This window comes from Nicotiana tabacum, chromosome 22 (assembly GCF_000715075.1).
Source record: "Nicotiana tabacum cultivar K326 chromosome 22, ASM71507v2, whole genome shotgun sequence".
Taxonomy (NCBI): domain Eukaryota; kingdom Viridiplantae; phylum Streptophyta; class Magnoliopsida; order Solanales; family Solanaceae; genus Nicotiana; species Nicotiana tabacum.
In genome coordinates, this window is record NC_134101.1 from 47,704,513 (window position 1) to 47,721,287 (window position 16,775).

At 39.6% G+C, this 16,775-nt stretch overlaps 1 protein-coding gene across 1 annotated transcript; it reads left to right on the top strand.

The window, feature by feature from the left end:
• Window positions 1–713: 713 nt before the first annotated feature.
• LOC107763149 (photosystem I reaction center subunit II, chloroplastic-like) lies at window positions 714–1,589 on the top strand. The gene has a single exon (XM_016581597.2). The coding sequence runs from the start codon at window positions 852–854 to the stop codon at window positions 1,473–1,475; it is 624 nt and encodes a 207-aa protein (XP_016437083.1). The 5' UTR covers window positions 714–851; the 3' UTR covers window positions 1,476–1,589.
• The last annotated feature ends 15,186 nt before the right edge of the window (window positions 1,590–16,775 follow it).

Sequence of the window (16,775 nt, forward strand, 5' to 3'; positions counted from 1 at the left end):
TAAAGTTGGGACTGCATGTCCAACTTTAGAAGGATGACATACTTGTACATAGTATTCAGATAAATAGAAAACTTATTTACCAAAAAAAAGAATTATATCCTATCATTGTACTTAAGATGAAATAAGAAAAGCCGATAAGATAAAATTATTAGGAACTTCTACATTGTATGTTCTTTTTAAGAATTACTATTAACATAGATTACACAACTTCTGGTATACAGTGGGCGAAGCTAGGATTTTCCTCAAGGAGATTCAAACTTGAAGTAAATAAATAAAAATTTGATAAAGGGTGTTCAATATATGTTATGTACATCTAAAACGTAATATTTTACTTATATATACAGTGTAATTTTTCGATAAAGGGCGGTCAATTGACCACCCTAACCATAGTTGGCTTCGCCCCTGCTGGTATATTAAAAAGTAGTGCTACTAGTTTAAATGGAGTAACATTTATAGCATGTTTAAATATTTCCGATCCAGAATGTAAATTGAGTGTATGGATAGTAACTGTAATAAAGAATTTCAACCTGGATAGTTATAAGGGTCACTTTTCCATTTTTATACTCCACTTAACAAAATCTATAGTTTACCTGAGATATTACACCCGAGCATTAACCAAGATCCAAACGACACATGTCAAAAGAAAACTAAAGGCTGAGGACTTCACTGACTTGGTTAGAATGCGTATCAAAATCACACCTTCTAATTGGTCTGTATCTGAATAACCCTATCCAATATCCTTATCTCCACCACATATATCCGAATAACAAAAAATGAACTCTCTTCTCTCATTCTCATTCTGCACAAATACATCTCCATTTCCCTAACTTTCCTAAGCCAATAATTCTTCAATGGCCATGGCAACTCAAGCTTCTCTCTTCACTCCAGCTCTCTCTGCCCCAAAATCCTCTTCCCCATGGAAACAATCCCTCGCTTCCTTCTCTCCTAAGCAACTCAAATCCACTGTTTCCGCTCCCCGTCCCATTAGAGCCATGGCCGAAGAAGCCGCCGCCGCCGCCACAAAAGAAGCAGAGGCTCCAGTGGGCTTCACCCCACCACAATTGGACCCAAATACACCTTCCCCGATCTTCGGTGGCAGCACCGGTGGGCTTCTTCGCAAGGCCCAAGTTGAGGAATTCTACGTAATCACTTGGGAATCACCTAAAGAGCAGATCTTTGAAATGCCAACTGGTGGTGCTGCTATTATGAGGGAAGGTGCTAATTTGTTGAAATTGGCGAGGAAAGAGCAGTGTTTAGCACTTGGTACTAGGCTGAGGTCTAAGTACAAGATTAACTACAGGTTTTACAGGGTGTTTCCTAATGGTGAGGTTCAATACTTGCATCCTAAGGATGGTGTGTATCCAGAAAAGGTGAACGCTGGCCGTCAAGGAGTTGGACAAAACTTCAGATCCATTGGTAAGAACAAGAGTCCAATTGAGGTCAAGTTCACTGGCAAACAAGTGTATGATTTGTAAGCTGATTATGGTATTTTGTGCCTTTTTATGTAATGTAATGATTTTGTGATTATTTAGTGCATCGTTTCATGTAATTTTATTTGCCACTACAAAATACAGCATGGGATTCTATTATTCTTCTCGTATTATTTCTCTGTTTGTCTGAACTGTCTCTTTTTCACTTTTGTTCTATTGTTGTGTGTTGCTTTAAGTTTTGCTCTTATAGTTAAAGGGTGACAAAGGATAGGGATGTTATAATCATACTAGGTTGTTTCCGTTGAGGATGACTACGCTTTTTTAATTTCACTTAACTGAGGATAACTACCCTTTTTTAATTTAGACAAGAGGGGTTGCTTTGATGGTAAGCAACTTCCATTTTCAACCAAGAGGTTGTGAGTTCGAGTCACTCCAAGAGCAAGGTGTGGAGTTCTTAGAGGAAAGGATGTCGAGGGTCTATTGAAAACAACCTCTCTGATAGGTTTAAGTTCTGCGTACACACTATCCTCCCGCCTCATGTCAATGTTGTTGTTGTTGTTGTTGTTAGTAAAACTTATTTGTAAACTCTACTTGATTATGTTGCCTTTTTTGCCGGGCTTTTTAGCCAAATAGCCTAGCAGAAACTAGACACCTCTAGTAGAGGGGATGGGATGTCTGGGACAAGTAGACGTGTTTATTAGGTTATTCGGTCTTATTTTTTTTTATACAAATAATACACTTCATGAGCAGTACGAGTCGTATAACAACGTTTGCAATTTTAAGCCCTTGTTTAAATTTAAACTAACAAGTTGCCCATTTGTCACCCCTAATCCCAATTAAAATTTATGCTTGTATGTTGTTGCAATGCAAACTTTCAATACAAACTCGTAGCAAGTAGAATAGTGTATTAAAAAGATAAAAGATAAGTGTTACAGAGAAATAAGGAAAGATTTAGCAATTTGACGGACTTTATAAGCAAAAAACCTCAACATTAATTAAAGTTTGTCTATTGATACAAGTGGTAAGACCAACAATTAGTCAGCATTCATGACCTGCCGATGGCTACTTCCAGTTCAAGTGTATATATTTATCCCAAATGGAAATAATCATAAGTATATGAAAGTTATTGGTTTCATTGTGAGTATCAAATTTTAATATGCTTAATATTGTATGTACCTATTGTTGAAAAGGCACAACATTTTCCAGAAGATGTGTACAATTTTTGTATACATCTGAAGAGATGTATCCAATTTTTGTAGAATGCCATATCAATTCACGAGAAGGTACATTAGTTATACTCCATCTATTCCAATTTACGTGAACCTATTTTTTTTTAGTTCGTTTCAAAAAGAATGATCACTTTCTAAATTTGGAAACAATTTAGCTTAAATTTGTAATTCTACCCTTAATGAAAAGCTTTTATAACCACACAAATACTCTGGACCCTTTTTGACTTGTTTAGGACCACAAATCTCAAAAGTCTTTATTTTTTCTTAAACTCCGTGTCTAATCAAATAGGTTCACATAAATTGGAACGGAGAGAATAGTTCACTATCTATAAATACCTACCCAACAGCCCAAGAAATCATAATTTGAGTTCCATATATGTTGAGTTTCCAAAACTTCATCTATTGGCTCTTCATCTTTTCACTTTTACGAGTTTCTTTACTTCAATCTAGTTCCTATTAAAACAGCTGAGAGATTTAAGACCTTTCTGGAACTTCTATTTGAATACGCATTAGAAGATTTTTGAGTGGTGTATTATATCTTGGGAGTAGGGCATTTTACTAAATGCACTTGCATAATAACGAAAATCTACTCTGAAAATAGCAGGGGAAAAACTTACCCTCACAGGGTGTTTATACCAATCCAATAACTAAATGATACTTGTTACTTAATCTAACTACAATTATTAGTGTCTAATCATAGTTAACTTTCATTTGTTTTGCACATAATCTAAATTAATAACTAAATATACCTAATAATCTAGCTAGTTATTCCGATGGTGTTTCTTTATTCTTTAACTGGACAATGCTTTTGAAATTCTAGAATAGTAAACAATAAAAATTATTTGCATAAACACTTAAATTGATCATCTCTTTTTTGTTTCTCTTCCCACCGAACTTAAGCAATTAGCTAAAGTAAATTAAATTAAACGAATATACCCCTGACCTTACAATGGCCGGTCAAATGGTGTTTTATGTGTAATAATGGTTAGTCAATATTAATAAGATCTCTATTTCTAAGGATTAAGATCTTTCAAGTTTGTGAGCACCTAATTTTTGACCGTGCTTGAATATTTCCCGCTTTCCAGGCGTGTCCCCACTTAACTTTTCTTTGTCCCCCATGCTTGTCCCACATGCTTTGTCCCCCACACTTTGTCCCCCACTCACAAACCCCATACCCCAAATTAAAGCACACCAAACTTCCTCCAAGAACGGAGGATCTCTCTTCTACACCAAAACAAAGAGGGGGAGCAACCTTCTTCAACCTAGCCGCCTATCTCACCTTCTTCCTCCTCCACCCACAAATTTTGACCTCACTCACATACACTCACAAACACACACAAAGGGGGCAGAAAAATCTAAAGAAGGCTGAAACTAAGAGCAAAAATCTTTCAGAAAAATATAAAAAGTTTGAAGTTAGTGTGTAGTTCTTTCTTATTTAAAAAAACTGTCGAGTTTCAAGGTGTCTTCTGGGTTGCTACACTGATGTTGTTGTTGGTTTTGATCTGTGTTTGATAGCTGTGAGTTTGGATAAAGTCCATCACTTTTGTTTGCCTTCGAATCCGCGGCCTAGGCCACCTTGCTGTTCTTAAGTCTCTGCAAATGGATTACAACTTTTACTTTATTATGAAATCTTTGCAAAAAGGTAATACTTGAATCTTCTTTTTTAGTTGAATATTTATTGCGATGAACAAGATTATTTTCTTGATTGTTCTGTGTTTGTAATTAAAAATTATTGTTTGATGCTTAGATATCTGTTGTTGTTAGAGTACCATCCAAGTTCGACTAGTGAATGATTTTTGCTCACTTTCTTCTAGATCAGTCTTCTTTACAAAATTCTGTATAACTTTGTTTTACTCATGTTAGTGGTAGTATAATATGAAATTAACCAAGAATATTTTCTATCATTTGGGTTCAAATACCTTGTCAGATTCATGTAACTATCCTGACTCTCATGTTAGTTTAAGCTTATTTCTCATGGATATCGAAATCTAAATCTCTTCATAAAGTAGAATATGTATGCAGGTTTGATAAGATTACGGTATCAATACATTATTTCTTTTCTACTTGGGATAGGGGTTTGTCTTTGAGATTATATTGGTGTAAAGATTCTTGGTGAACTTTGGCTAAATTTTAGTTCTATGTAAGAATAACATTTTATTTAAACAAATATAAATCTATTAGACCAAATAGGTATGAGATCATTAAGTTATTTTCAAAAAAAAATAACAAAAAATAAATTTTATATATATATATATATATATATATATATATTCTATATTTTTCATAAATACATAAAAAAGAGAATGGGAAGAAAGAAAGTGATTTGCGGCAGTTAATTTCTTGCACTTAGAATTGAAAAAATGGTGTTTTAAAATCATAGTGGGCCAAATGCTATTTTAACCGCCAAAATCTCCAAATCATTCCATTCTTAAGTTGATAAAAAGCTAGCCCAATTTTCAAACATAAAGGGTTTTATCAATTAATTTCAAAGATCTATATTCTCTTTAAATAGTTATATGACTTAAAGTACTTTTAAAATAGAAGGCCAGTGAATTCTTCATCACGTGCGTTAATAATTTTAACACGATCACGGATTCGCTTGCGTAGCATAATTCTTACATTCAATAATTAGCTTTGCAAACAAATATCATGCCTTCTCTTTTAGGTTTAATTATTTTTGTCATAACCATCGACTCGCTTGCGTAGCGCGGTAATAACATTTAATAAATTTTTCAAATTAATTTCTCAAGTACAAATGTAGTAATTTTCTCAAAAGTAAAAGCACTACAAATAATTGATTGTCATGATTTCGGGTTCGCTTGCAAAGTGCGATTATGATAACTTAATAAATTTTATTTTCAATCATGCATTCGCTTGCGTAGCATGGTTATAACAATGTAATATTATCCAAAAATATTCTTTAATAAATCTAATGATCAAGAAATAAAAGCGATTAGGTAAAAGCATGAGAATTTTATAATTCACGGTTTATTCAAAATTAATTCAAGCCAAATGTAGTCACTAAAGCGACCGTGCTAGAACCATGGGACTCGGGGAATGCCTTACAACTTCTCCTCGGTCAACAGAATTTCTTACCCAGACTTTGTTTTCGCAGAACAATAATAATAGAGTCAAACCTTCTTTTGACTAGGGATTCAAATAAAAGGTGACTTGGAACACCCAAAAACTCAATTCCAAGTGGCGACTCTGTAAATAAAATAATCCCTATTTCAAAATTGTCACTTTAATTGGAAAAACTCTTTAACCTACAATCCATAACAGATACATGTCTTTTTTGGGATAAAAATGGGTGTGACAGCTCTGGCGACTCTGCTGGGGATTCTCAAGAATTCGAGCTTGTATATTGACTTTGTTTGGCTTTATTAATTTTAGTATATATTGTGATTTATTTGGGCCTAATGTGTTACTTGTCCGCTTTTTTTTATTTTGATATTGTTGAACTGTACATATAAATTGTATCCTCTCGCACCTCTCTGAGTCTTCTTATAGTTAGTTATGTTGTGTTTGCCTACCAGCATCACAAAATTTCTGTCTTGAGATAAAGCCAGTTAGCCTACCAGCTTCTGGTGAAGGATTTAGTCACACATGCTTAGGCGGGAGAGCCGTTAGCTAGCCAGTGCTATTCTACTACTGGTAATGCTTGACGCTCCTCGGCTCGGGTTGTCCGCCCGGATAAGCCGATACTATCTCCTTTAGGATTTAGAAACTTAGAAGAACAAGCCACAAGCAACGAATATCCCTAGTAGGCTACGCTTTATTTGCATTATGTACATTTGACTTAGCAGCGTTCGACACAAGGGTCGAGTTCTGTTTTAGGACAGGTACCTTGTTGAGACCATTATGTCATGTTATGTGCTACTTGTTGCATTATTTGGGAGGCTGGCATGTCGACCGACTTTAGCATAAATCAGTTGAACAAACATAAAAAAAATGATGTGGTCTAGTGCATACGGTTTTTTAAAGATTAATTTTTCAAAAAAATCAAAAAAAAGAACATAGTAGGTTTTTACCGAACTACGCGGGTCTGATTCTCACCGGATGTAAGATACGTAGGCAAACCTCATCGGTTCCGGCCCCAATTTTCAAAAAAAAAAAAAAAAACAAAAATATTTTCCTTTTCCTTAATTCCCTATTTACAATTCTTTCCTTAGAAAATCAAAAAAAAAAAATACTAAATCCAAAAATATTTTTTTTTTATATAGTCCCACAGTTTAGCTTTTATTTATTTATTTATTTATTTATATTCTTTTATAGAGTCAAAACCCGACAAATCAGAATTTTTATGTGTCAATAATATGTTTGATCAAAGCCTAACCCCGTGTCTGGGTAGACAGGTATACCATGAGTGGGGAAAGAGGTAAGTCTGAAAAGAGGCCCAGATCAGAAGGGATACCAGATTTTCTCATTGTCGATTAGATACCACAGTTGTTGTGGGATTGGCGGAGAGACTTTAAGGAATATGAGCGAAACCAGATAAAGAAATACTTGGGACATTTGGTTAACATGATTACGATAAAGCCCAGGAGGGATGTGATTGAAGCTTTGATTCCGTACTAGGATCCTGAAAATAATGTGTTCCGTTTTACCGACTGTGAAATGACTCCGACCTTGGAGGAAATCGCCCATTTCCAGGGGTGGGGCCGCAATCTTCGCCGCAAAAGGCCCATAGTACCAAAAAATGTGAACGAGGGTAGGTTTCTGAAGCTTTTGAACATAAACTACGGACAATATGAAGGTCTAGGAGGCAAATGGGTTAAGTTGGGCTTTTTGTTTCAGTTGTATGGCCTAGAATGCAATTTCGAAAGGAATGTGGGAAAATTGAAATCAAAGGAAGATAAGGAAACATGGAAGGTACATAGAAGGTTTGCATTTATGGTCACTTTTTTGGGGCGTGTAGTTTTCCCGGAAAGAGAGGGACGCATTGACATCCGCTTGGCAGGTGTAGTTGAGGCTCTGACCTCAGAAGGGGGTGATTATACTTTGGTCCCTATGATTCTTTCTTGCATTTTCCGTGCTTTAACTAGATGTAAAATGGGCGCGCGAAACTTTGATGGTTGCAACATTTTGTTACATATATGGTTTTTGGAGCATTTCTATCGTAATCCTACGATCACTAATTTTAGTGAGCTATGGCCCAATCATACTTATGATCAACAGAAAAGAATTAACGAATGTGACTTACCAGAGGGGATTGGCGCCTGGAAAGTACTACTTCTTACTCTATCTGCCAAACGGATCACTTGGAACTACGATTGGTTCTCCTCTAAAGAGGTCATTTGTGAGTCTGCATACCATTCTTATTTGGTACTCATAGGATTGGATGGTGTTCAGTCTTATGCTCCACTTCGGGTAATGCGCCAATTTGCACGACTACAGGAGGTGCCACCAACACGAGATATGAGCAAGTTCTGTTATGATTTTGGTAAAGATCAACCTCATGACGAAGAAGAAATTATAAAAATTTGGTATGCAAGTAAAGTCTCAGAGTTGAATGATATGGTAGAAGACCGAGATCATGGAGATGTGATCCCCGAATATATTACCTGGTTTCATGACCCTTCATCGCTTAGAGATAGGCCTGAAGGATCCAACAGGAGGAGAAATGATCAAAGAGCTATAGAAAGGTTAACAGAGGAATTGGAGCATTCCCGGATGACCATATCTAAACAACAAACCCAACTGCAAGCCGGAGTCACTCAGATTCGTTTAAATATTGAGAAAGATTATCAATCGGCCTTACGGGGCATGGATAAAGATCTAAAGCATGCTAAAAATGAGGCGGCCCGCTTAGAAGAAGAATTGGCAAGCACTATTGGTTTAGTTAGAAGAGTTGAGGCAAATAACAATGTTGAAATGCATAAGCTGCAAGAAGACTTGAGTATCATTGAAGAGGATGCACACCAGCAACAATTGGACTTTGATCAGCAGAGAGAGCAGTTTGAAAGAGAAAGGGTCAATTGGATACGCTCAAAGGGTCAGTTTCTTGCACAATTGGAAGAAATTAAAAGGCATAAGGGAGGTCATCAACATGCAGATTTTGAGGTAGAGCGGCGTCAGTGGATGATTGAGAGAGCTGTGCTAAACCGCCGTATTGAAGAATACGAGGGATGCGAGACTGAGATGGGTAACGCCCTCAACACTACCCAGATATGGTTGGAGAATTGTCACGTGAATATGGGGCAAGCTAGAGAGAAAGTACCTCAATTGGCAGAGAAAGCAACATATATTCATGACGATCATCGTCATCTAAACAATGAGAAAGTTGGTCAACAGGCACGTGCCCTCGTTCCACAATTGCCGGGAGTGTTTCAGAATTTGTACGAGATGTTGGGGGGAGAGTGGAGGCCAAGGGATGCAGACCATTGATGATATTAGTTTAAGAAAGAATGCCATTGAAGATTAAAGTTTTAGTACAGTCAATTAGTTTTTAGTTTCATTTTGCATTTGTCGTATTTTTAATTTTATGTTTGTCGCATTTTTAGTCATATTTATGTCTTTAGAGTCAATTTAAAAAAAAAATCAAAATTATTATTATTTTCCCCTGAACTACGTAATGATCTGATTCATGCGGCGACATGATACGTAGGCAACCCACAAAAGGTTCGATCAAAATATTTTTAAATGATTCTAGAATGAGGGATCAAAATGAGGCGTGAGTAAAAAAAATAAAAATAAAAATAAAATAATAATAGTAAAAAAATAAAAATAAAAATGAGAAGAAAATAAGTGTGTCAATAAGAAGCAACCTCATAAGCCGGAATGAAACATGAAGCCTCCAAAAGCATGCTAGAAATAGTGACAATGATAGGAGCATGGCACATTATGTGTGATTCATATCTATAAAATGCTTAACCCTAACACGTTTGTTGTCTCTTACATAGAAAAGCTTAAGGTGGTTGGTTTGTGGTGAAACTGGCAACACACCATTACTTCACTAGATCTAAGGGAGCAGTAGTAATGGCCAACGATGATGAGATCGAGCTGATCACTGACGACCCCCAGGGTCAATCAGTTGAACAAGAGTCGGAGGAAATAAGAAAATTGAGACAGCAATTGTCTGATGTATATCAAGCTTGGGTGTCTGGTCAGCCTCCACCCCGTGGTCCCTCAGAGGGAACTTCCACCGTACCTATGGCTACTCAACCACCGCTCCATACAACGAGCGACCACATCCTACCAACAGGGTATGTGCCAAACTACAGCCTCCACGTTGCTCCTGGTACCTCTAATGTGCGACCTCCAGTCGCACCGGTCAGGAACACTCCTCTAGTCGGGTCTGGCGCACCGGCATACACAATCCCGCCTCCACCTCCTGTGATGAGGCCAATCAATGAGCCGCCGTCTCATGCTTATGATGGCCAATACTACTCACCAAATATGGCTTTCGGGGTCTCGACTCCATATAATCAGACTCCTCAGTACAAGTCACCAGTGGAAAACAAAAGGCTTGCCAAGACGGTTGAGCCGGATGAGATGGCCAGGAAAATGAAAAGTCTTGAACAAAACATAAAGAACATACAGGGACTAGGGGGTCACAAAAGTGTTTCGTTCAGTGATCTATGCATGTTCCCTCACATCCATTTGCCACCAGGGTTTAAGACCCCAAAATTCGAGAAGTATGATGGACACGACGACCCTATCGCCCATTTGAAAAGGTACTGCAACCAGCTGAGGGGTGCAGGTGGAAAAGAAGAATTACTGATGGCTTATTTTGGGGAAAGTCTTGTGGGGGTAGCCCCCGAATGGTTCATTGACCAAGATATCTCTCATTGGCATATCTGGGATGACATGGCCCAAGCCTTCGTCAAACAATTTCAATACAACATAGATATTGCGCCGGATCGCAATTCCCTATCCAATATGAAGAAAAAGCCGACTGAAAGCTTTAGGGAGTATGCAATCAAGTGGAGGGAGCAAGCAGCTAGAGTTAAGCCACCCATGGATAACCACGAGTTGATCACTATTTTTCTGGAGGCCCAAGAGCCTGATTACTTTCAGAACATGATGTCCGCAATGGGTAGAACTTTTGCGGAAGCGATCAAAATAGGAGAAATGGTCGAAAATGGCCTCAAGACTGGCAGAATTGTAAGTCAAGCTGCTCTCAAAGCCACCACCCAAACTATCCAAAATGGGTCGGGAAGTTTGGCAAATAGAAAGAAGAGAGATGAAGGGTCCATGATGACTTCGGGATCCAGGGAAGTTCAAAGAGGGGCATCGCACCCTTATGTGCAAGTTCAGCAGGGGCAATCCAGCTACCCTCAACATTACTATCAACCGCCAATTCCTCAGTACTCCGTGGGACCGCCACAATATACATTGTTTAATGCTCAATCATATGCTCGTCCTCCCAATCAACAGGTACGGGCACCGGCTCCAAGATTCCCCCGACCTCAGCAGCAAAATTTTCGGGCACCCTACAATGCTCGTCCTAGGCAGGATTATGGTCGAGAGCAGAGGCCGGTGGAAAAATTTACTCCATTGGCTGAATCATACTCTAGTCTATTCCAGAAGTTGAAGCAGATGGGCGTGATTGGACCCATCGCTCCCCACCATATGCATCCTGATTCACACGATTTCAAGCAAATGCTAGATGTGAATACCATTCAGGTGCTCCGGGGCATAGCACTGATGACTGTTGGACCTTGAAAAGAGCCATAGAAAGACTAATTGTTGAAAAATTAATTGTAGTCACGAACGGCGAGGACCCTCCTAATGTGACCAATAACCCGTTGCCAGTACACAATGATGTTCATTTTGTGGGAATGATTGGCCGAGATCATGAATACAAGCCGGTTGGTCGAGCAGAAATGACAGTGGTAACGATTCAAGAGGGAACCAAACTGGAAGTAAGTCCAAGCCTAGATGCACCGTTGATTGTGAAAGGCGCCCAGAGCTCAGAGAGGGCAACTTTATTTGTTCCAAAAATCTTGAGATTGAAAGTTCGCTCCAATGTTCCAAACCCAAAGTTATACGTCCTTGGAGATCACCCCATCACAAAGCAGAATCAGGGCGATACGACGGGTATAATAGAACCGATCATAATCAAGCCTGCCACACAACCCCGTGTAACAAATACGAAAACCATCCCTTGGAACTACAACAAAACTGTAGTAACCTACAAAGGCAAGGAAATCATAGAAGAAGTGGGGGAAACTGGAGGTTTGACTCGACCAGGGAGGTGTTACTCTCCAGAAGAGTTAAGGAAGGCTAAGCAAATAAGAGAAGGTCAAATGCCAATAAAGAAACCGATCACTGAAGAAGAGGCGGAGGAGTTTTTGAAAAAGATGGAAGTTCAGGATTACTCAATCATTGACCAGCTGAGAAAGACTCCTGCCCAAATCTCTCTGTTATCTCTGCTCATACACTCAAGAGAGCATGTCCGTGTACTAATCAAAATCCTGAACGAGGCACATGTCTCAGAGAATACCACCGTGAATCAGTTAGAGAAGATGGCCACTAGATTTTTTGAGGTGAACAAAATTTCCTTTACTGATGATGAACTTCCTGAGGAGGGGTCCGGTCACAATAGGGCTTTGCACTTGATTGTCAAATGTTAGGGGCATTATGTGAAGCGAGTCATGGTTGATGGAGGCTCGAGTGTAGATGTATGCCCCCTCTCTACCTTGCAAAGTATGAAAATCAATACAAACAGGATCCGACCCAGCAATGTTCGCATCCGGGCTTTTGATGGCTCGGCGAGAGATACCATTGGGGAGATCAACCTCACCATGACGATTGGGCTTGTTGATTTTGAAATTGTCTTCCAAGTAGTGGACATGGAAACTTTTTATAACTTTCTTCTTGGAAGGCCATGGATCCATACGGCCCGAGCTGTGCCATCCACCTTGCATCAGATGCTCAAATTCGAGCACGACATGCAAAAAATTATTGTTCACGGAGAAGACGAGTCATCCATTTATAAAGACCCGTTAATCCCATGTATTGAGGACAAGGAAGGATATGAGTCTATTGTCTATCAGGCTTTCGACCATGTTCAGGAAGGAAAACCCATTCTACATCTGCGTCTCTCCGCCACATCTGTAATGGTGGCTGCACTTATGATGAGACAAGGTTATGAGCCAGGAAAAGGTTTGGGGGCATCATTGCAAGGAATTTCAGAACCCATTTCTCCGTTCAGTAACAAGGGTACTTTTGGTTTAGGATTCAGGCCAACACAAGCAGACGAAGACAAAGCCAAGCACCGCAAAAAGCACGGTTGGGTCTTGCAGCAACCTATCCCTCACATTTTCTACACTTTTGTCGAGCCACGATTCAAACATGGTCAAAATTCCTCGGCGCATGCAAACATTGATGAAATTTTCCATGGCCTCAGCCAGATGTTTTCTGAAGTGAATATAATCCAGGCTGGTGAAGGCATTAGTCGTGCCGATATGCAACTAATTGGCTTAGAAACCATGCTCAATAACTGGGAAGCAACTCCTCTCCCCACAAGGAAGGAGTCTTGGTAGTTGACTTTTGCAGCTTATTTCTTTTGTACTTTGGGTTACTTTCAGGGTTGTAATCCAAATATCTTAGTATGATTGTTTTATTTTGACGTTAACCCTCCTATCATTTCAATTTCAATGAAATGCAGTTCAGTTTCGTATTTTGTATCTTTTTCTTTTCCTAATTTTTGCCATTTTATGTCCATTTCAGTTTTGTTAATGCCGGCTTTAATAACATGACATGCATGCGGAATTCATGCCCAGATCTCAAAAAGCTGTCTAATTTCGAAATAATGCATCAAGAGGTCGAATATGATGAAGATAAGATTTTTGATGAAATAAAAAGAGAGTTGGAACAATTTGAAAACAAGCCTAGGCCCAACCTCAATGAAACTGCGCCAATTAATATCGGAGGTCATGAAGAAGTCAGAGAAACAAAGATAAGCATTCACACTGAACAAAAAACCAGAGATGCCTTGATTCAACTTTTATTTGAGTATAAAGATGTGTTTGCCTGGTCTTATGATGATATGCTTGGTTTAAGCGTCGATTTAGTGGTTCATAAGCTTCCCACATATCCTGATTTTCCACTAGTCCAACAAAAGCAGCGAAAATTTAAAACGGACATGAGTGATAAAATCAAAGAGGAAATAATGAAGCAATTGAGCGCCAATGTTGTCATAGCCGTACGATACACCACCTGGGTGGCAAATGTTGTGCCCGTGCCAAAGAAAGATGGAAAAACTAGAGTCTGTGTTGACTACAGAGACCTGAACAAAGCAAGTCCGAAGGATAATTTTCCTTTGCCGAACATCCATATTCTTGTAGATAATTGCGCAAAGCATGAGATACAGTCGTTCGTGGATTGCTATGCTAGGTACCACCAGATTCTAATGGACGAGGGTGATGCAGAAAAGGCCATTTTCACCACTCCGTGGGGTACCTATTGTTACAGGGTCATGCCATTCGGTTTAAAGAATGTAGGGGCAACTTACATGAGGGCCATGACCACCATTTTTCATGACATGATGCACAAAGAGATTGAAGTATATGTCGATGATGTCATCATAAAATCAAAGACACAGGCTGACCACGTGAATGATTTGAAAAGGTTCTTTGAACGGCTTCGAAGGTATGACCTTAAGCTCAATCCAGCCAAATGTGCGTTTGGAGTTCCATCTGGGAAACTCCTCGGTTTTATAATCAGTCGGAGAGGCATCGAATTGGATCCATCTAAGATAAAGTCCATTCGAGATCTTCCACCCCCGAAGAACAAAAAGGAGGTCATGAGTTTGCTCGGAAGGTTGAACTACATCAGTAGGTTCATTGCTCAGCTCACAACCACGTGCGAGCCCATCTTTAAGTTGCTGAAAAAGGATGCTGCAATCAAGTGGACAGACGATTGCCAAAATGCTTTTGACAGGATCAAAGATTATCTATCAAAACCCCCTGTACTGGTCCCACCTGAACCTGGTAGGCCTTTGTTTTTATATCTATCGGTGATGGATAATTCCTTTGGATGCATTCTGGGGCAACATGATGCGACAGGCAAAAAGGAACAAGCGATATATTATTTGAGCAAGAAGTTCACCAATTATGAGGTTAAGTACACCCTTTTAGAAAGGACATGTTGTGCCTTGACTTGGGTCGCTCAGAAGTTGAGACATTATCTTTTGGCCTATACTACTTACCTCATATCCAGAATGGATCCTCTGAAGTATATCTTCCAAAAGCCAATGCCCACCGGCAGGCTCGCAAAATGGCAAATCTTGCTCACAGAGTTCGACATCGTCTATGTCACTCGCACCGCGATGAAAGCACAGGCTCTGGCCAATCATTTGGCAGAGAATCCAGTTGATGATGAGTACAAGCCACTTACCACATACTTCCCAAACGAAGAGGTCAACTCAATAGAGGAAGTAGTTCCATACGACAACCCTCTATGGAAAATGTATTTTGATGGAGCTGTCAATATCAAAGGAGTTGGGATTGGGGCAATCCTTATCTCACCTATTGGACAGTATTACCCTGCAACAGCCCGGCTTCGGTTCTTTTGTACCAATAATACGGCAGAATACGAAGCCTGTATCATGGGTTTGAAAATAGCCCTCGATCTGGATGTGCATGAACTATTGGTTATGGGAGATTCTGACTTGCTTATCCGGCAAGCCCAAGGTGAATGGGAGACTCGAGACATCAAGCTTATTCCATACAGACAATGTGTACAAGATTTGAGCAAAATATTCAAATCCATCGAGTTCAGGTACATTCCCAGGTTTCACAACGAGCTAGCCGATGCTTTGGCTACTTTAGCCTCGATGCTCCCTTATCCGGGAAACACCCATATCGATCCACTAGAAATCCAAGTTTGGAATCAACACGGTTACTGCAATACAATTGAGACAGAACCAGATGGTGAACCATGGTATCATGACATAAAACGATTCCTGAAAATGAGAGAATACCCAGAGCACGCCAAGGGAGATCACAAAAGAACTATAAGGAGGCTCGCTAGCGGTTTCTTCCTGAATGGGGAAATTTTGTACAAAAGGACCCCAGATTTGAACTTGTTGAGATGCGTAGATGCCACAGAAGCTGAGCGGATCATGAGTGAAGTGCATTCGGGGGTATGCAGACCTCACATGAATAGATATGTTTTGGCGAAGAAGATTCTGTGGGCAGGGTATTATTGGCTTACAATGGAGCGAGATTGCTTCAGTTTTGTTCGCAAGTGTCACCAATGCCAGATTCATGGTGACCTGATTCACTCGTCACATTCGGAGTTGCATCCCATGTCCTCTCCTTGGCCTTTCGTTACATGGGGAATGGATATTATTGGGCCAATTGAGTCAAAGGCTTCAAATGGGCATAGATTCATTTTGGTTGCCATTGATTACTTCACCAAGTGGGTGGAGGCCGTCACTTTCAGGGCAGTCACCAAGAAAGCTGTGGTAGACTTTGTTCATTCCAACATCATCTGCCGCTTTGGTATCCCAAATACCATTATCACTGACAATGCAGCCAATCTCAATAGTCATTTGATAAAGGAGGTATGCGAGCAATTTAAAATTATGCATCGCCATTCTACCCCTTACCGACCAAAAGCCAATGGAGCCGTTGAAGCAGCGAACAAGAACATCAAGAAGATTCTTAGGAAAATGATCCAAGGTTCGAGACAATGGCATGAAAAGTTGCCTTTTGCTCTTTTGGGATACCGCACGACTGCTCGCACATCTGTTGGTGCAACTCCTTATTTGTTGGTATATGGGACGGAAGCTGTAATACCGGCTGAAGTCGAAATTCCCTCTCTTCGGATCATTGTGGAGTTGAAGATTGATGAAAAACGGCTAGCAGCAGTGTGCTTTGGCCAGTTATACCAGCAAAGAATGACACGCGTTTACAACAAGAAAGTGCGTCCAAGGCATTTCGAGGTAGGCCAAATTGTTCTGAAACGCGTTCTTCCACACCAAGTAGAAGCTAAAGGAAAGTTCTCCCCAAACTAGAAAGGACCCTACATCATCAAGAAAGTGTAACCAAAAGGGTCCTTGCACTTGGTAGATGAAGAAGGACGTGTACCAGACATGATTATTAATGCAGATGCAGTCAAAAGATATTATGTCTGATATATACCCACTGTGGAACTTCCACAC